This window comes from Peromyscus maniculatus, chromosome X (assembly GCF_049852395.1).
Source record: "Peromyscus maniculatus bairdii isolate BWxNUB_F1_BW_parent chromosome X, HU_Pman_BW_mat_3.1, whole genome shotgun sequence".
NCBI lineage: Eukaryota > Metazoa > Chordata > Mammalia > Rodentia > Cricetidae > Peromyscus > Peromyscus maniculatus.
The window spans coordinates 135,980,303-136,001,126 of record NC_134875.1 but is presented as its reverse complement, the minus strand read 5'-3'; the positions used below and the strand labels follow the sequence as shown (position 1 = coordinate 136,001,126).

At 42.8% G+C, this 20,824-nt stretch overlaps 1 protein-coding gene across 5 annotated transcripts in view; it reads left to right on the top strand.

The window, feature by feature from the left end:
• Nucleotides 1-19,647, top strand: part of Shroom4 (shroom family member 4) — a 205,864-nt gene extending 186,217 nt beyond the window's left edge. For all 5 annotated transcript variants that reach the window (XM_076561852.1, XM_006995406.4, XM_076561850.1 and 2 more), the window contains 4 exons: nt 2,964-3,812; nt 8,702-8,882; nt 13,813-14,082; nt 15,028-19,647. In XM_076561852.1, coding sequence (XP_076417967.1) covers nt 2,964-3,812; nt 8,702-8,882; nt 13,813-14,082; nt 15,028-15,297 — 1,570 coding nt within the window. In that variant the 3' untranslated portion in view covers nt 15,298-19,647. The remainder of the gene's footprint in view (nt 1-2,963; nt 3,813-8,701; nt 8,883-13,812; nt 14,083-15,027) is intronic.
• Nucleotides 19,648-20,824: the final 1,177 nt, after the last annotated feature.

Here is a 20,824-nt window from a genome sequence, read left to right as displayed (position 1 = left end):
CATGACTCTGTCTCTCATACACATACACACACACAGGCTGGGACAGATATATATGTATATGTATATATGCATGTGCTCGCACCTAAAAAATGAGGGGGGAGAAAGAGAAAGATTTAGTGTAATTAGAACTATATCATATATCCAAATTGTTAGCATTATGGTATTTTGGGAGAGGATGGAATACAAAGTAGAATCAGAGTAATTAAGACTAATAAATAGGGTCATCAGGAAGGTCCTCTCTATCTGATATATATCTTCCATCCTTTTGCTGTCCACTCACTACTTTTTGTTTTTATTTTATTCCTTGAGAGGCTATGCTGAATTGGATAATTTGTGCATTAGGAGTCTACAGGTAGTCTAAAACCCACATGAGAAGAGTGAAGATATGTGGGTATGAATTTCTGATTCATATAGGAACCAGTGATGAAGGGAATGATGTTTTGTTTCCATTTTCTCTAAGCTTAGTTAGCATTATGTGTACTGTTATTTTTAAAGAAATAGTCTCAGCCATCGTCATGACTGTTGAATGCATAGTCTCTCTGCTGATCTAATTGAACCCTGGGAATTTCCTGGCAGTAGACAGGACTCAGCATGATGTTGATTGCTCACAGGCTACCATAGGAAACAAGATCATAAGTTTAAAGAGTTTACCTCTTTATAATCAGCTGAAAAGATGTCATTTCATTTTGATAAATCTTACCATGTGGAAGTTTGACATTTTATAAATAGTCAAAGTACCTAGACTTTGTCTTTGGAGATTATCTTTTATAACTTAAAAGAATATTATTTTTCCTAGGAGAGATCATATTTTAAATTTCATTTTTGTCTTATTTATACAAATATATAACATAGAATATTAAGTATATATTCACATATATAGCACCGATCAAAAGTTGTCTCAAAAATTTACTGAATAATTTTTATCTCCTTGTTTTATATAGATGATGTTTTTATAGTCTATTTTATTCCTTATCTTTATTTGAGACAGGATATCTCTAATATATATAGTCCTGGGTATCTTGGAATTCACTATGTAAACCAGGCTGGCCTCAAACTCACAGAGATCCACCTGTTTCTGCCTCCTGCATGCTGGGATTAAAGGTGTGTGCCACCATGCCTGGCTAGTTTGCCTTATTTCTAAATTTACTGATTGGTTCTGTTAACCTATAAGATACTTGTACTTACAATTGTCTTATAAGATGTTTAACCTTTATATATATTTATTTTTAATTTAAATATATTTTGACTATATTCTTCCCCTCTCCCAACTTCTTCCAGGTCCTCTTCTCCTCTCTACCCACCCAACTTTAAGTTCTTTCTCAAAAAAAAGAAAAAAAAAAACAAGCAAAAACTCAATACAACAACAAAACCCCTCAAAATAAAGAAAACAAAATAAAATCAAGCTACCACTCCCCCAACAAAAACAAACTATAGCCAAATGAAATCACACAACTGTGGAGTCCATTACATGCTGGTCAACTGCCCCAACCATGAGGCCTCCCCTAAGAGTAGTTGATATACCCAGTGCCACTTTATGGAGAAAACTGATTTTCTCTCTTCCAGTGGGTATAAGTGACAGTTCAGTTGTTAGCCTTTACACTAGTGCCTAGATTTACATTCATTCATTCGTTCATTCATTAATTTTAATATAACAAAATAGAATATAATAAGATAAAACAAAACCATCCTATCAAAGTTGGACAAGACAAACCAATAGAAGGAAAAGAGCCCAAGAGAAGGCACAAGAGTCAGATACCCACTCATTCTCACACTCTGGAATCTCATAAAAACCCTAAACTGGAAGCCATATTTATATACACAGAGGACCTGGTGCAGGGTACCCGTCTAGGCCCTGTGCTTGCTGCTTCTACCTCTGTGAGTTCACATCTGCTCACATTATTAATCCTTCTTTACCCTATCCTCAATTTTTTGGTAACAGAATAGTCTATCCACTTTTGAAATTTTTCAGAAAAGCCTATAATTTAATGGTTCTTTTTGAAATTTCAGGTTGTAATGTATCAGAAGGAAATATTTTTAACCAAAAGTGACAGATACTTGTGAACAGCTTATTTAGTATTTTTATTACACATGTAAGAACAGAGAAGTTATATGGAATTCATTTATAATCTATCTTGCATCAAATAGGCAGTAGGAAAATGGAAGTGAGGAGTGAGACAAGAAAAATTCATGAACTTTTGATAGTAAAGTATTAAATTGTGCTGATTCTGGGTAGTAAGTGGGAATGTGGATGTTCATTATGGAAATCGCTGTATATTTGTAGACACTAGAAACTTTTCATAGTAAAAAAAAGAGCAAGAAATCATCAACGAAAGCAGGAAAACCAGTCTGAGTGCCATAAACAGACTGAGGTGCTATGTGTGTATTTAGACTTTGGCTAAACAGTTCAAGTTCAAATCCTAGCTCTACCACATAACCTTGATAACCCTGGACAAGTTATTTATCCTGACTATGTCTCAGTTTCCAAAACTATAAAATCCAAACTATAAGAACTACCTCCCAGGTTTATTGTAAGGAGCAAATAACTTTGAACATGGAAAAAAACCTTGAAAGTGCTGTGGTTCTCATCCTGTGGGTCATGACCCCTTTGGGGGTCTGCATATCAGATTTACATTATGATTTATAACAGTGGCAAATTTACAGTTATGAAATAGTAATGAAATAATTTCATGGTTGGGTGTCACCACAACATGTATTAAAGGGTCTGTCTTAAAGGGTTGCAGCATTTGGAAGGGTGAGAAGCACTCCTCTAGTGTTTAGTACTTAGCTTATGCACAAAAAGTGTCATTGTCTCCATTATTATATTGTTATCACCATGGTCATTACATTTACTGCAGATATTAGAATTTTGTAGCCATTTTAACTTTGCAGAAATTATGTCATCCAAAATATGGGCCCATCCACCTCATGCTTGTCTTGGTCAACGCTTATCTGCTGTTTTGCAGGGAAATGGCTCATTCTAAGGCCAGCTTTTCATGGTCTACTCCCTTCCATCCTTGCCTTGAGAACCCAGCACTGGACTTGTCAAACTACCGAGCAATCTCTTCTCTTGACCTTCTTGGAGACTTCAAACTTGCCTTGAACAAAGCAGAGGAGTCTTCAGTTTATGAAGATGGGAGTTCTGTTGCCTCCATGCCCCGCCCACTGCGAAGCCGAGCCTTCTCAGAGAGTCACATCAGCTTAGAGCCTCAAACCACCCAGGCCTGGGGGAAGCCTCAGAGGGAACCATTTACTAAAAGCAATGAGACTCAGCCAGAGCTCCTTGGGGCCCGAAAGAAGGCTTTTCCTCCCCCTCGTCCTCCTCCTCCCAACTGGGAAAAATATAGGCTCTTCCGTGCAGCCCAGCAGCAGCAACAGCAGCAGCAGCAGCAGCAGCAGCAGATGCAGCAGCTGCAGCTGCAACAGCAGAAGCAGAAGCAACAGCAGCAACAGAGGTGTGATGAAGAAGAAGAGGAAGTAGAGGAGGAGAAGGAGCAAGAGCGGGAGGAGGAGGGAGAAAAAGAGGAAGACCTACCACCCCAGTATTTTAGTTCAGAAACCACTGGTTCCCGTGCCCCTAATCCAGATGAGGGCTTGGAGCAGCCACAGCCCCTGAAGATGGGCCACCTGGAGGCCTCAAGGCAGGGTCCACAGCATCTCCTAGAGCAAGAGACCTTTGCTCTGCATCCCAGTGGTTTTGTGCCCCCAGTAAGGGGCCACATTGGAGCCCAGCCTGAGAAAGCTCAACCTCCTTGCTATTATGGCGCTCATGGACTGTGGAGGACAACTGAGCAGGAAGCTACTGTGACCCCAAAGTAAGTGTTTGCAAAAGACATTGGGTCCCAGAAAGCAGCCAGCAGCATGAATTGGATTTCACCCCTACTACTTAGCAACTGTCTAACAATGATCCTCACTTTTCTTACCTAGAAAACAGGCATGATAAGGTACCTGTTCTCCCTAGTTCTGACTGTTAAGATAGTGCATGTAAAGGACATAAATAGACACTTGGTACAAGTAGGTACTCAGGAAATGGAGTTCAAGGTTTTATCCTTATCATTAGGAAAGTACGCTGTTGCTTCTCTATGTATCTTTAAGGTATACATCAATATCTGATCCCCCGATCATGAAAGCATAAAGCGTTCTTTGCCTGTCCTACCTAGGCCTTTTCTGACACCTCGCTCCTGTCTGCTCTAACAAAGTAGCCTGGGCATCTGAATTCTTCCCCCAACCCCAGAAGAAAGGTGTGGCTGGAGCTAGGTACTTATGGCCTGATAATTCCTTGCAACAGCTAAGGGCATTCTTTGTCTCCTCCACTTTCTCCACCCTCTTGTTTCGCTGCTGCTTCACATTTGCTTTGCCAGACAGTAGGCAGTCGTTGACAGGGTGAGCTGGCTGGGCTGAGAGATCAAAACAGGATTGCGAACTGCCATTGACTTCTATGTCAATGCTCATCTGTGCACCCCAGTGTGTGTCTGTCCTTTTCGCTCCCGAACAGAAGCACCATGATCTCCATTGCTCAGTGCCTGGCTTCTTAGCTCTGCCTCCCCTCCTTCAGAGCTCCACTGGGGATGAGCAGACAGGTGTCCCCTAATTGCTTTCTTTAAATCTTTTTATAGCAGGATCTTGCCTGGGAGGAGCTGCTATTAGAAGTACCTTGTTTATGTGACTTTTATGGACAGGCTAATCGTGTTACTTGGTTATCTGGAGCTGATTGAGCAGTTCTCTGAGGTGCCATAAGGAAAGCATTTATAAAGCCCAGCTCCTGGGCTCTGTGAGAAGCCCTTAGCAGACCACATGTGGCGACTTCTCAAGCTGCCTTATTGCAACTGGAAAATGTGTTGCAGAAACTAGCTGTGTTGTGCTTGTTATGTATTACAGCTGCGAGATTGAAAGGTTACCTGGCAGATAGTAGGCACTGAACTAATATTTCAAAAGGCTAAATAGATAATCAAATAAGTTTTCAATTAAGCACTTTCTATGTGCCAGACACTGCCTGGCATTTAATGTACATTATTTAAGTTATTCTTCCCAACATCCCTGTTGGCCATTATCATCTCCATTTGACAAATGAGGTAGCTGAAGTTGAGCAAAATAAGGGACTAATTAATTCAGTATTGTGCAGCAAAGACTCAAATCCAGATCTATCTGCCTCTAAATCCAGGCATCTGCAGCAACCTTGTCCTCGTCGTCCACGTCGTCCTCGTCGTCCACGTCCTCATCCTTGTCCTCCTCCCCCTCCCCCTCCTCATCCTCTTCCTCTTCTTCTTCTCATTCTGCAACCTCTCTCACACAGGCTTATTCTTCCAGTTGGCTGGGGCTTTACAGCATTATCCTCTCTCTTAGAGGGTAATGTGTGCCAGAAGTAGCAGTTCTAGGCTATGGACTTCCTGCCTTTAGGAACCTTTATTGTCCTGACACCTGGGCCACTGAGAAAGAAATCACTATTGCTAAACATCAGATGACCTGCTCCAGCCATTGGTTTGTGATGAATTATAGGCTGCAAGGGAATGCATTCATTTGCATACAGCCTTGGCTTCTAGTTGCAAAAAATCAATTCTAAATGTTCCTTCAGATGATAAAGATTTAAGGAAGAGCATCATTTCCATAGTAGCTGAAGTTTCCCACCTGTTTATGATGTGCTGAGCATGATTTTAAGTATTTTCATGGACAGATAATTCCTGGCATGTGATGTACTCTTTCTTAGGGTTTACAATGATCCAAAAGCAACATGCACTTAGCAGTATTGGCATTTTAAGGTGAGGGAGTGTTGACCTTTTCCCAAGCTAGCAAGAGTCTGTACAATAACCTTTAGTGGTGCTGGGGAGCAGCAGAGGCAGTCAGCCCTTCAGTGAGAGAGAAGCCACTGACACTCGACAGTGTGCTGGGCTACTAAGTTGTGGAGTTTGAGAGGTCAGGTGTAGTGGAAGTATTTTAAATTTCGGAAGGGTTGATTAGGGTCTTGATTTAGTCTCCCCCAACAAACCTAAGGAAGAGTTGTAATTCCGCCCCTCCACCTTCCGAAGAGAAAAGTGAAGCTAAGGAAGGAAGTGTAACTGTCTCACAAGATCACAGACAGTCTAACACATTGCCCACAGTGTCATTTCAGTACCTCGGGTCCTGAAGTCGATTCTCTTCAGACCTGAGGACAGTACAAGATAGATAGTGTTGAGGCCAGCAGACATGTAAGGTTTGCAATGCGAGATGCAATAAAGACATCCAAAGTTCAGCCGTGCTAAGCCACAGTATATCTTTACCACAAATTTTCTTTTTAGTTACAAATTCGTAACACATATGGAGGGAAGTCATGGAAATTATCAAGCGTTGCTCCAGGCTAATAACCAATGCTAGTATACATCTAGTTTGCTTTGCAAACTCTAAGCACATTCTCTCAATGCTCAATGGAAGGTTCTGATCTTACATTTAATGTTTACTTTTCAATTCAGATTAGTTTCCTATAGATTTCTTGTAATCACTTTCCTGTTCATGAGGGTAATGAGGAAAAGTACCCTAGAGCACAGTGCTTAATATGATCTACTGTAACACGGGTGTAGGGCTGTATCTGCTGAGGAACTGACTTTCCATGGAGCACATGAGTTTTGATCATTACAGTTTCTGACTCAGCATTGATGTGTACCATTCTTAAAAATTCTTAAAAGTAGGATTTCTCAAAGTTCATGTCTTTGCATTCCCTCCAGAATATTCTCTCTTCTCTGATATCAAAGGCATAGTCCAGCTCAAAAGGCCTTTATGAATAGGGGGTTTGTAGAGTATCAAGTTGTTCGTTTGTCACTATCACATAATATAAAGGATAAAAGCACAAATGTGGAGTCAGGTTGCCAAAGGAGAAAACATTGGTGTGTAGCTTATTGGCAGATGACCTGGGGAATGTAATTTTACCTCTTGGTTCTTCATGTTTCCTGTCTGTAAAGTGGTTATGATGAGCATTCAGTTGTGAGTGTCCATATGTGCACATGTGTGTGCTATGCACATGTGTGTTACCTGTCTTGGGACAGTTTCTGGGGTATAGCAAGCACTGCATATATAGATCAGTATTATAGTTCTAAGCTTGAAACCCTCCATGCAAAATAAATGTCTCTAGAATGAGGATTATTGGCATGCCCAGGTTGCCTTTGTGTGATGAATTAAGAGACAGCATAGCATGAATCAGTAAATAGCTGTGGAGCTTTTTTAGCTATTATATTTGACCTTTATCTAAGAGCTACAAATAGCTGCAAAAATGACTAATGAGTTTCTCCTATTTTCCTTTTCAAACAGCTAGAGGTTAGGAAGGGCTAGAGACACAGACAGGTGGATGGTAGGAGTAGCTGCTAGGCAAAGGGAATGTGTGTGTGTGTGTGTGTGTGTGTGTGTGTGTGTGTGTACACGTATATGTATATATATATATGTATATATACACATATATATATACACATATATATATATATGTATATATACACATATATATATACACATATACACATATATATATACACGTATATGTGTATATATATATATATATATATATGTATATATACACATATACATACACACACACACACACACACACACACACACACACACACACACACACACACACACACATAGAGAGAGGGGGGGTGCGGAGGGAGAGAGAGAGGACTTTGCCCTTGCATAAACCCTGGGCAGAATTGTTCACTCCTCCATTACTGAAACCTGACATTATAGCCTTCACTTCCCCCTTTTCCCACTAGACAAGAAGCTTTATTGGCAGAAGAGTACAAATCCAAGCCAGGGTAGAGTCAGAACAATTTCTTTCCTGGGGAGAAATTCTCTTCCACTGGCTGGGGCTCTGAGAAGCCTTCAGTGAACCCAAGGCAACAGGGTCTGAGAAACCTTCAGTGAACCCAAGGCAACAGGATCTGTTGCTATACCAGTCAAGCCCTGGGTGTCACTGGTTTCATCCTCCTCATTTGGTTCTGCAACCATGCAGGAGGCTGGGGCCAGTGAGAATATTCTGGAAGTGGAGGGATACTGTCCATTCTCAGGCCAAAGGGTTGCCCTACAAGAGGCAGTATCAGAGAGCTCATGAGAGATAAGATGGGCTGTGACAAATTTTTGGCAGGGATGCAAATCCCAGCCTTCAAAATGGTGACCATGGCTGAGGTCACACTTTGCTATGGGACATCTACAGTGGAGTGGCCATTTCAAGCAGGTGTGGCATCAGGATAAAAGATAAGAGTATGAGGAAAGCCACGGGGTACCTTTGTAAGCAAGCAGGTCTGGTAGAGCTGGGCTGAGTAGGCTCTATGATTAGATAGAGGCCTAGAGGAACACATTTCTCTGCTGTGCAGTCCCTCCCCTGAGGTCATTAACTAAGGAGAATCATTTATCATCAGAAGCCCACAACTTTGAGGTCTTGTAAGTTCTTCTATATTTTAATAGGGTGTTAATGACTGAGCCAAATGATAAAAACATCCTATGAGCTACTAAGGGCAGGGACATAGAGGGATGTGGAAATAGGCTTCTACATTCTTAAAGTTTGCCTTTATTTGCCTTTTAGATAGCCGCCATGTGACCTGTTCATGTTTGAACAGTGCTTTCTGGTCCATTTTATAATAGCTAAGGAAAGTGGTGCCATATGTAATAGGTAGAGAAAACCAAGGAAGGAGAAACATCAGTGGTCTCTCAACAAAAATGCTCAAATGGTCACCTTTTGTTTCCACAGACAAGAGTTTCAGCACTTCTCACCTCCTCCGGGGGCCCCAGGAGTCCCTACCTCTTACTCAGCCTATTATAATATCTCTGTGGCCAAAGCAGAACTGCTGAATAAGTTAAAAGAGCAGCCTGAGATGGCAGAGGCCGGCCTGGGAGAGGAGGGAGTTGACTATGAACTGGCTCAAAAAAAGGTAAGGAAATCCCAGAGATTTCTAGCATTTAGCTGTGTCTGAAGGACAACTACCCCTTCCACACCCCCAGCATGCCTTTCAGTCCTGTATTTCAGTATGGAAATCAAACAGCTCTCCTCCGTCTAGTCTCTAATCAACAGTAGCAGCACTCATCATTATCTCTCTAATCCTTAGAACCATCTTGCTTTGGAGTGTGTGTGTGTGTGTGTGTGTGTGTGTGTGTGTGTGTGTGTGTGTGTATCCCTACCTACCCGCCCGTCTGTCTGTCTGTCACTGGGGATTGAACCCAGGACTTTATGTGTGCTACACTGATGCTCAACCTGAGTCTCAGTGGAAATTTTTGAAGCATTTGGGATCAAAACTAGGGCCTAGCATGTGGTTAGAAAAGCACTTTGCACTGAGCTGCATCCCCAACCAACCTCCTTCCCTTCCACCCTCCCTCCCTGCCTCCCCCACCCCACTTTCTTTCTTTTGTAGTGCTAGGGCTGAACCCAGAGCCTTGCCCTTGCCAGGTCAGAGTTTTAGCACTGAGTTACAGCCCTAGCCCTGCAAGGTAAGTGTTATTATTGCCCCCACTCTTTTAACCAGTTAGAGGAACTACTTTTTCCAAGGCTACATACTAAATAACGGGTCCTGGACTCAAGGCAGGACTGGGTTTCTGCTTTCCCATACTGTCCTTTTGAATTAAGCAATCTAACTCACTGCCTAAGGCACATCAGAGCTCTGGCCAATGGTAGTGCCATTAATTTGTATTCTCTGTAAGTTTCTGGGAGAGAGAACAGACTGACTAAGGAGAAATTATAGGCTGGCAGACTATTATTTATTTGCAATGATGGTCAATTATCTCTTGAAAATACAAAATAGGTAAATGGGGATGTTGTTGTTGTTCCAAGCCTCCCTTTCTTCCTCTAAGTACCAGTAGCCTAGTTTTTTAATCAAGTTCCTGGAATCATTTTACCCACCCCTTGCACTTACCTATTTTATTTCATAAGCAAATAGAGTTGTCATAGCAACCTCAAAGGCCCAATTTACCATTTTGTGGACATGTGAACTCAATGTAAATTGCTCTTCTGCCCATATTTCTCTTTCAGGACATGACCTGTAGGAAAACATAAGGCCATTTTCAGAAGCCCTCCTTCCAATTTTCCATCTGAAGCAAAATGTCAGGGAAATAATTGGACCATGGAAGTGTCAAATGTTATTGATCCAGATGCTCTTCCTTGGAGTCTATGTTTCTTGAACATGGCAGAGTGGCTCCTTGCTTATTCAAGGCCTGGCCTTTCCAGGGACAAACATAATGAAAGTCTAGCCAAGGGAAGAGAGATGACTGGAAATGGCAAAGAACAGAATAACAGAGAGTGATTTGCAATGACCGCGGGTTGGGCAGGGCAGTGTTTGTGTGTAAGGAAGAAAGGAGAGGAAGGTCATCAATTTGCAGTGTTCCAGAAAAACAGCTCAGCTCTGGCTGAGCCTGTGATGACTCGCCAGTTTCATACAGTGCATATACAGTATGCCTTCCCCAGGCTAAAGAGTCAGGTTATATAGCCCAGGTCCTGCAAAGTAAAGCGTTCCCTCCACTTCCATTCTCCCTCCATCCCCAGAGGTCGGCATCTGGGTGAGGAAGTGAGAATCCAAGTGGGTCATCCTTTGACACTGACATCGGCTTTTGTATGAGAGAGTGGAAGGTGACAAAATCATTGAGAAGATTTTGAAACCTCGTTATGTTTCCTCTTTCCTGTCACTGGGCTCCCAGTTCTCAGTGGATTTGGTGATCATCCCCACACTTCCAAGCACAAACATGATGATTTCCTGACAACAGGCTTTGGAACCTTGTAGTCTGGTCACCTTCAACATTTCCAAATGAGCTATCAGAAAGGAACACTCCAAGTCTACACATCCCAGAAGCCTAAACTTGAATAATAATAAATCAAACACTGGAGCTTACTTCCTGTGTACAAAACACTATCCTAAGTCTGTATTAGTTCACTTAATTCTCATTACCACTCTGTGATATGGGTGCTATTGTTCTCCTGCTTTTTTCCTGTAGAGCAGTTGAAGCACACAGAGGTTGAGTAATATGTTAGCAGGTCAGACCACTACTTTATGGCAAGTCTGATATTCAAAACAGTCTGTTGCTAGAGTTCATGATCTTAAGCACAATGCAATACTGGCTACAAAGGCTGTAGGCAACCCAGCATAGTCTCTCTCTCTCTCTCTCTCTCTCTCTCTCTCTCTCTCTCTCTCTCTCTCTCTCTCATTTACTGGCTTGTTCTCACTCTGTCTTGCTTCCTGGATCACTCTCCCTCACTCTGGTATATGTCTGTACCAGGATGTGTATGTGTGCACACATATGTGTGTGCATGTGTATATGGAAGCTGGAGGACAATACTGGGTTTCTTCTTCAGTTGCTTCTTACCTTAGTCTTTATAAGAAAGTTGCTCTCACTAAACTTGGAGCTTAGTGGTTGGCTAGACTGGCTCATCAATGAACTCTGGGGGTCCTTCTGTCTCTATCATCCCCCAATGCTGGGGTTGCAGACACATTCTGCTGTGCCTGGCTTCTTATGATCCTCATGCGTGCATGCAAGCGCTTCAACCACTGACACATCTCAACAGCCCCTAGACATATATTCCTGAACTCCTTATAATAATATTAATAATAATGCTTATGAAAATGAAAGCACAAATAAATGTGCATTGGGCATTTACTGTCTCAGACACAGCAGTCAATAGTTTGCTTCTGTGATCACATTTACTATAAATTGTCACAGCACCCTGGACAAAGGTAGACTAGATGAAGAAGTAAACTTTGTATCTGAAGTTTCAGAGTTTGTAGAAGACATTATTCATATCCAGGGGTTTATATGACTGCAAAATTCCACTCACTCTACTCATTGCCTTCCTGTGAGTGTAGTCACACAACTGATTACTGCTATAAATGGGAAGAATAGGCTATGGTGCTTAATCTTGTCAAGTTGATTAGATTGATAGGTGCCTAGAGGCTGCAAAGCATGCCTTTGGGAGTTCTGTGAGGCATTTCCACAGAGGATTAACTAAGACATGCCCAAAATGTGGATGGCACCATCCTATAGACTGGGGGCCCAGATGCAGTAAAGGGCTAGGGTGGGAAAACCTATAGTACAGGCTCTCACTCTCTGCTCCTGGCTGCCACAATGAACAGAAGCATCTGAGACTGTGAGCCAAAGTACATTGTTCTTCTCTTAGTCCTTTAAGTTGTTTTGCATGGACACTTCATCACACAGAAAACAAAACCTAGCACATAGGCAGTACTTCCCTTGAGACACTGATAATGAACAGTGAAGGATTGAACTCACACACATGAAATAGAATTAACAAATGAAAATTACACTGTGTCTTAGTCACTGTTCTATTGCTGTGAAGAGACCACGGCCACTCTTATAAAGGAAAGCATTTCATTGGGACTGGCTTCCAGTTTCAGAGGTTTAGTCCATTATCATCATGGTGGGGAGCATGGCTGCACACAGGCAGACGTTGCTGCTAACATTTCTAATCTGGATCCAGAGGCAGCAGGAAGAAGACAGAGACACTGGGTCTGGCTTGAGCTTCTGAAACCTCAAAGCCCACCGCGAGTGACACATTTCCTCCAACAAGGCCACACCTACTCCAACAAGGCCATGCCTTCTAATCCCTCTCAAGTAGTGTCACTCACTAATGACCCAAGCATTCAAATATATGAACCTTTGGAGGCCATTCCTATTCAAACCACCTCACACTGTAATGTTCTGATTCTAAAGGTTTTGTTTTGTTTGTGGTTTTTCTGTTTGCTTGTTTGCAGTTCTAGGCATGGAAATAAGTACCTTATATATGCTAATGAAGCACTATACTACTGAGCTATACCCCTAGGGTAAAATACTTCAAAGCTCAAAAAGAAAGATACCATTTAGAGAAGACTTCTAGAAGAGGTTTTCCTATAGGAAGGGTGGGGGCAAAGCTGGGCCTTAGAGAAAGAAACAGAATAGCCTGCCCCCCCACCCTTCCCCACGCCCCCAACCCCCCCCGTACTGAGAAACTGAGCAAGTGGAACTACAGAATCAATTCAGACAGGCAAGAATGAGGGCTGTGGATACAGTGGAGCGGAGAGCTAAACCTGAATGGTTATGAGGTGGAGGTAATGGGTCATATTGAACAATAGTAATAACAATGGCCTACTTTTTATTGACACCTTCTCTGCTAAGTCTTTTTAATTATTATTGAATCATTGCCACTCAGTATAATGGACACAACACTTTACCTACAATCCTTCTACAAAGAGAGAAAGTGAAGCTCAATTAAGTCAAATCATTCAAGATCCTGCAGATAGAAATTGGAAGAGCTAGAAGTCAAACACAGTCATTGTCACTGCAGAATTTTCATTCTCATCCAAAAGCCTCAAAAGTGATCCAAGGGGACAAGGGCCTAGCACACTGTCATGAGCACCAAAGGAGAACATAGAAAGTGATTAGCAAATATCTGATGACAATTCTTTCCAATCTAGGACCTCAGAAGCTCTCTAGTTCTCATTTATTATAGTCTCAGTTGCATTTTGCAAATGTGGCTGGGTCCATGGGTACCACTTTCCTAATACCAGGAACTCTGGTAGTGACATGGAAATTCCTACCAAACAGGGAAGGAAGGTACCTATGCAGAAAACTGGAATTGCTTATCACTTGCTCAGGTTGCACTCTATCTCTTCCCTCTCTCCTTCCTGTCTTTCCTTGCCCTATCCCTCCTTTCCTCCCCCTTCCATTTTTAGTCTGGTCCTTTAGACAAGGTCTCAGTATGTAGACCAGGTTGTAATCCTCTTGCCTTCACCTCCCAAGTGCCAGGATGCAGGAATGTATTCTGCTAAACCCAAATCTGTTTCTGTTGAAGGCCATGCTCATCCTTTGTCTTCTATTTGGCTCTCTTAGATTCAGCTCATTGAAAGCATTGGTCGGAAACTTTCTGTCCTGAGGGAGGCCCAGCGAGGGCTCCAGGATGACATCAATGCCAATGCTGCCCTTGGAGAGGAGGTAGAGGCCAACTTAAAAGCAGTCTGCAAATCCAATGAGTTGGAAAAATATCATTTGTTTATTGGAGACCTGGACAAAGTGGTCAACCTGTTGCTGTCACTCTCTGGACGACTGGCCCGGGTAGAGAATGCTCTCAACAGCATCGATTCAGAGACCAACCAGGAGAAGGTACAGATGTTGTCTCTGAGGGTGTAGATGGAAGAAATGCCTCTTTAGCTTTTAATGGAGACAGGAAACAGCATTAAGAGTGTGAGCACTGGCTTTTTAGTGCCCTGAAAATTTGGTTCTGCATGTTAGCTGTGTGACTCTAAAGCAGCTTACTTAGCTTTACTCCGTCTTAGTTGCTTCATTTACAAAATGAAATAAGCGTGCAACCTGTTTCATGGGTTTTCTGTGATGGTAGAGATAATCCGAGTTAATTGCATAAAATAGTGTCTGAAACAGAGTAAATATGGAATCAGTGCTAGCTGCTAGTGCTGGTGATTGATAGTGATGGTAGTGATAGGGGTGGGGGTGGTAGCAGAAGCAGAAACAGCAGCAGGAACAGGAACAGCAGCAACAACAGCAGCCAATTTGCCTCTGATCCCCCTTAGAATTGCAAAGAGACCCTCAGTTTTGCACGTTATTTCATTATTCTGTAATCGTATTTGAATTCAACTCCATTACCTTCCCCTATACAAGTAGCTTTGATCCACGGTAAGAGGTCCATACACGTGCACACACAAATACACACCCCCAGGCATGACTTAGTCCCAAAGAGACACCGTACAGAAGGCATCACCACAATGATATTTGTTCAGCAAAATGGAAGGGACTTGGCTTTGTGAGAGGCTTCCTCAATGCCAAACCAAGTGGTGGTCCATGGTTTAAAGATAGCCTTAGAGATGGAGAGATGTGATTGCACACCTCCTATCCAAAAGTGCTGTCATGCTTGTCTTTCTGCAGCTACAGGCAAGGGAGGTTTGTGTGTGAACGAGTACTTTGGAGCAGGAAATCAAGGGCTGGTTAATTAGCAGAATGTATAGCTGCTCTGGAGCTGCTTCCTTGGTGGAAGACTGCTGTGCAGATGCCTGGGGACTGGGATAGCCTTTAATTGGTCCTCTGCTTCCCCAGGTGGTGCTGATGGAGAAGAAGAAGCAGCTGACAAACCAGTTGGCAGATGCCAAGGAGCTGAAGGAGCACGTGGACCACAGGGAGAAGCTGGTGTTTGGCCTGGTCTCCCGATACCTGCCTCAGGACCAGCTCCAAGATTACCAGCACTTTGTGAAGATGAAATCTGCTCTCATCATTGAACAGAGAGAGCTGGATGAGAAGATTAAACTTGGGGAAGAGCAGCTGAAATGCCTCAAAGAGAGCCTGCACTTGGGGCCCAACAATTTCTAATTCTACTGGTGCCACTGCACCCCTGCCTATCCCCAATGGAAAGTGCTTTCAATCTTCAGTAGCAGTTTGCTAGCTGACTATATAGAAATTACTTAGCAGATGGTTGCAGCCATCTACCTTGGCCAGCCATCGAGGAGAGCCTGGGAAGGCCTTAAGCTTCTGCCTTGCAGAGCTGAAGCAAGGTCTGGTTGTACTGCCATGTGCTCGTTCCCAGTGAGTGGGAACCCATAGAACCAATGAAGTGCCTTCATCTCTGTACTAGGACACCAAAGACACCACAAAGTCAATGTTCCCCCTTGCCACACTACCCTCGTGATGTTCGGAGCGAAACTGCCAGTGCAGTTTCCCTCTGCCCTCAGGCTAGTGGCCTAGCTTAGCCATTGTCCAGGCAGATTTGCTTGACTTGAATGCATTCACCTAACACCAGCGTCAGGCCCTCCCCCAAACTTCGCAGCAGGAGACAGAAGAGGAGATTGCATAGAAGGAGAGCAAATGTTGGGTATACCCCCGTACTCATCCTCCCCTCCAGTAAAACCCCAGCTTAAACAAAGTGGTTCCATGTCTACCCTCCCCGACAGCAAGCTGACAGTGTTTTACTATGGCCTTCCTGCCATAACATGATGGACCTACTACTTTAATTGTATCTTGCCCGGATATCACTAGGAGTCACATGCCAGGGCTTCACTCTTTGAGCCTCTAATATCTCTTTTGCAGCTGACTTCAGGATATAGCTTTATTATTGGGGGAGAGGATTCTTATTATATTTCAAATGGTCTTTGATTTTATTTAATTTTATGTTTTTTTTTCTTTGTTAACTAATGAGGCAAGAAGAAATAAGTTAGGGAGGGGGGTGTTAGCCAGAAGGAAAACATTTTGTGTAGACAGCCTGAGTCCACTGTGGCTAAGTAAGGAAGTGCCGAGGCAGTGAATTCTTCCTGCCATAGCTTCAAGGACCTAAGAAAGCTCTCCCCCTTGAACCCAGAGCCCCCCTGCCATAGCCCCCCTGCCATAGCTTACCTATGTGCTTCCTTGAGGTCTAGATGGCCGTAACATTCCTGAGTACAGTTCACTCTTTTCTCACTGCGTTTTGAAACTAGAAATTTTAGGATGCAGGAATGAATGAAGGAGAATGTGGAAGGCACTCTTCTAACAACTGCTTTCTCAGTGGCTAGCCTCAAGGAAACAAAACTAGAAGAGTACTTTCAGCCAGGGCCAGGCTCCAGTGAAAATTATGATCCATCCAGGATCTAGACAGACAGTATCCCTCCTTATCCTCTTGGCCTATGTACTAAAGCATCCCCCTCAGGTGGATGCCTGAGATCTCGAATAGTTCCAAACCCTGTATATACCACAGTTGTTAATCTCATCACTGAGGGGACTAATAAGCGACTAAAAAGAGGTAGCCTATATAGCATGGATACACTGGATAGATAGATGATTCATAATCCATGTGGAATGGAGCAAAGTTTTATCACACTACTCAGAATGGCACATAATTTACAACTTATCAGTTGTTTATGATATTACATTTAGTATTTTCAAACCATGTTTGATCATGAGAACTGAAACTATGAAAAGTAAAACCACAGATTAATGTACAAAGCACTAAAGCTGTTGCTTTTGCCAAGACTTTACATTTGTAGCCAGCTTCTGTCCTGGAACAGCATTTGGGAGGGCAATAGCAAGAGGGGAATCACCACCAAACTACCCTTTTATCTAGCTCAATCTTATGTTCCTTACTAACTGGGTGCAGTCCTTGATGTTGTCCCCCATAAATACAGCAGAAGTCCAAGACAACCAAGCCCTGGCATCACCACATGTTACTGCTGAGTTCCTCAGGGTCCTTGGAGGTTCATTGTAACTACAGTGTTTCCTCATCCAACCAAAGAATTTGCCAAGGAACTGCACTGCTGCTCCAGATACTGGTCACTGTCTTCCATTTTCTCCACATTGTGTCTGACAGCTTTCGGAGACTCTTGGCCAGCAGGGTATTCTAAAGCGGTGGCAACCTTGTCTGTGGCTCTCTGGGTATGTTTTAATAGTACTGCTGCCCCCACAAGAACCACTGTTACCATATCAGTACTGCCATTCTCCCCTCAAGTGGAAGATTACAAATTATTTTAAACATAACCCTGAAGTCTATACTGAGCAGCAAAGCTCTGTAGCCCCTATTATATGCTGTGTTGTGCAGTGCTGTGCTGTGCAGTGCTGTGCTGTGCTGTGCAGTGCGATGATGTGCAGTGCTGTGAAGAGCTATGCTGTGCTATGAAGTGCTGTGCAGTGCCGTGGTGTGCAGTGCTGTGCAGTGCCGTGGTGTGCAGTGCTGTGCAGTGCCGTGGTGTGCAGTGCTGTGCAGTGCCGTGGTGTGCAGTGCTGTGCAGTGCCGTGGTGTGCAGTGCTGTGCAGTGCCATGGTGTGCAGTGCCGTGGTATGCAGTGCTGTACAGTGCTGTGCAGTGCCGTGGTGTGCAGTGCCATGGTGTGCAGTGATGTGCAGTGCCATGGTGTGCAGTGCTGTGCAGTGCCGTGGTGTGCAGTGCTGTACAGTGATGTGCAGTGCCATGGTGTGCAGTGCTGTGCAGTGCCATGGTGTGCAGTGCTGTGCAGTGCCATGATGCGCAGTGCTATGCAGTGCCATGGTGTGCAATGCAATGGTGTGCTGTGCAGTGCAATGGTGTGCTGTGCAGTGCTATGGTGTGAAGTGCTGTGCAGTGCTGTGCAGTGTGATGGTGTGCAGTGCTGTGAGGTGCTGTGCTGTGCAGTGCTATGGTGTGCTGTGTTATGCTGTTATGTTCTGTGCTATTCTGTTCAGGATGGCTGAGAGCTTACCCAAAGGAAAATTGGGAGATGTGAGGAAATACTTGTAGTAAAGGCCACACTTGCCTTACCTTCTTTTAATAATGGGCCCTAGGACAATCAATAAAGAAGTTCAAATGTCTTGTATTAGGATAATGAGAGTTATATGTTCTGTCATTCAGAGATGTGTGAGAGTTATGTATTTTATCATTTGAAGATGTGTTTGGCTGTAGTAGAGCAAGGAGCAGTCATTGTGCTGGATATGATGGCCATAGGCTGGATATTTGTAGCCTTTGTTATGTTTATTATACCTGAAGTATATGATTACCAAAAATGCTATTAACTGTGGTTTGTGTTTGTTTGTTTGTTGTTTAGCATCATTGGAGGAGGAACCCAAGGCCTTATGTTTATGTATACTGGGCAAGTGCTGTATCACTGGGCTACAGCCAATAGCCTAAATTCTCATTTTGTCACTCATCCCACCTCAAAATAGTTGGTAGAGTTGGATTCAGAACTCAGTTGGCTGGGTTTCGAAAGGATTTGAAAGATAACCTCAAAAATATACCAAGTAGCAAAGATCAATAGACTGAACCCACACTGGCATGCCCTACTCCTGCTGTGGCATTTCCATAGTGAGGAACATCACTGCAAAGTGCCAGTACTTTTTGGCATGGGATAGCTCTCTCTGGTCTTGGTTTCTGGGATCAGCCATCTTCCAAGTCCAGAAGAAGATAGCAGTGTGAAAGTGGGTCAAAAGATTGGCACCTCCCATCCAAAGGTTACTGGTCTTCCACTCTTTCCCTTCAAATACTTACAGAAACCTCACTAGAAAGCAGGGTGGATTGAAGGGAGTCAATGCAGGATTACTATCATACAACTATTTCCTCCATCCCCAGGGCTCTATATAATTGACTCTCCTCAAGTCCCATGATTGAAGACTCAGCCAAGATACAGAAGTAAACACCCAAGTAGAATCTAAGAGAATGAGATTGATATACTGGAATTAAAGCCCTAAAAAAGGGAGACATTGGATGCACAGGAAAAGAGAATAAAAACATAAAAATCCTCTTTCAAGATTGGGTTCATATTTCTGTTGCCACTTAACCTCATGTGCCAAAAAAGCTGCCTAAAGAGTACCAGGACTGCATCCTCAACTCCAGCCTCCCTGAAGGTGCTGCTTTTCAAGTAGCAAACCTCAGATGGAAGAACTTGGGTAGACTGCTAGCTATTTCTACCCATGTGGAACTTGGCAGCTCCCTCTCTTTGCCAGAGGAGCTGTGTATACCAATATTCATTCTGTGGCAGAATATTGTATTATTTGAAGATTAACTCCTTAGAAGGGGGTGAGGCATGGGGCAGTGTATATAGATAAAGAATCAGTGTTTGCTGTACAATTTCGGGGAGTTGTCTATCCCATGTACTGCTATTATTTTTCTGAATCTTACTGTTTCTGCATTTGTGTCCTCCACCACTCCCCTCTTGGCTGACATTGATATGCCTGCCATATTGTCACCAAGGGTCGTTCTTCAATAAAAGGTGCTAAGGACAACAGGAATTGTCTCTTATGTTTTGCTTATAAATATATAAATCCTCTAGTATTCTGATGAAAAATAGTAGAAAGGAATGTGGTTACTTATCTATAGTCTTCCCTATACAGCTATATGGCCAGAGCTTTATCCATATTCTTTAACTTACAGCCTGACACCCTAGGGATGGTAGTAATACTGCAGAATTCATTATCACCAGTAAAACAACAGGGTCTGCCATAGCCTTCTTAGGGGAATAGCTTTAGACATCTATTCATACTACTACTACTGAAGGATAAAAACAATCACCAATCTTACCCAGCTGTGAATTCTGCCACCTATAGTAACAACTGGCCTGACAAAACAATCCACCTGGTGAAATAGTGGCACAAATATCATACCCTGCCCTCTGCTACCCTGCCCTCCAATCTTATCTATAAAATGGGAAAATGATCTACTGGAGGTATTATAATTTGGAATAAATTTTAATTTGAAAATAATAAATAAAAGCTCCTAAGTCTATACTGAGGCATTGTTAGAAAGGCAGAATTCCAGGTCCCATCCAAAATCCTGTGAGAACAGCCTGACTTGTAATTAAATTCCTGGGAGATTCATGTGTTTAATATTAAATTTTGGAAGCAGAAGCCCTAATATGTCACCAACATACCCAGGAAGAGTAACTATTTTATAGTTTTGATTCTATGCTTATCCTACATATATATTTGCTTTTCTCATATTGCTCACAGCTGTCCAAATAGGGTTTCCAGATGCAAGGTTTATCTTTTAGCTCATTTTGAGCTGCTATAACAATATACCCGAGACTGGGTAATCTATAATAAGTTAAAATGCACTAGCTTATAGTTCTAGAAGCTTAAAAGTCCAAGGTAAAGGGTCCAGCACCTGGTGAGAACCTTTTGTCTGTACCTTATGACAGAAGGGGAGGGTGCAAGAAAACAAGAGATCCAACTCGGAGCTTAAGACCTTTTAGAATCAGTAGCAACACAACCTTGAGGGTGGAGGCCTTTTGGTCTAAGTGCCTCCCATTCAGCTCATATCACTGTTGCAGTAAGGATTAAGTTTTCAAAACATTCTTTTTGGAAACACATTCACACTATAGCAATATACAGAATCAAAGGAGCAATCTGAAAAGGAAATTAAAATTAAAATTGAATTGAATAATTTCTGACTTGCTATTACAAAGATATG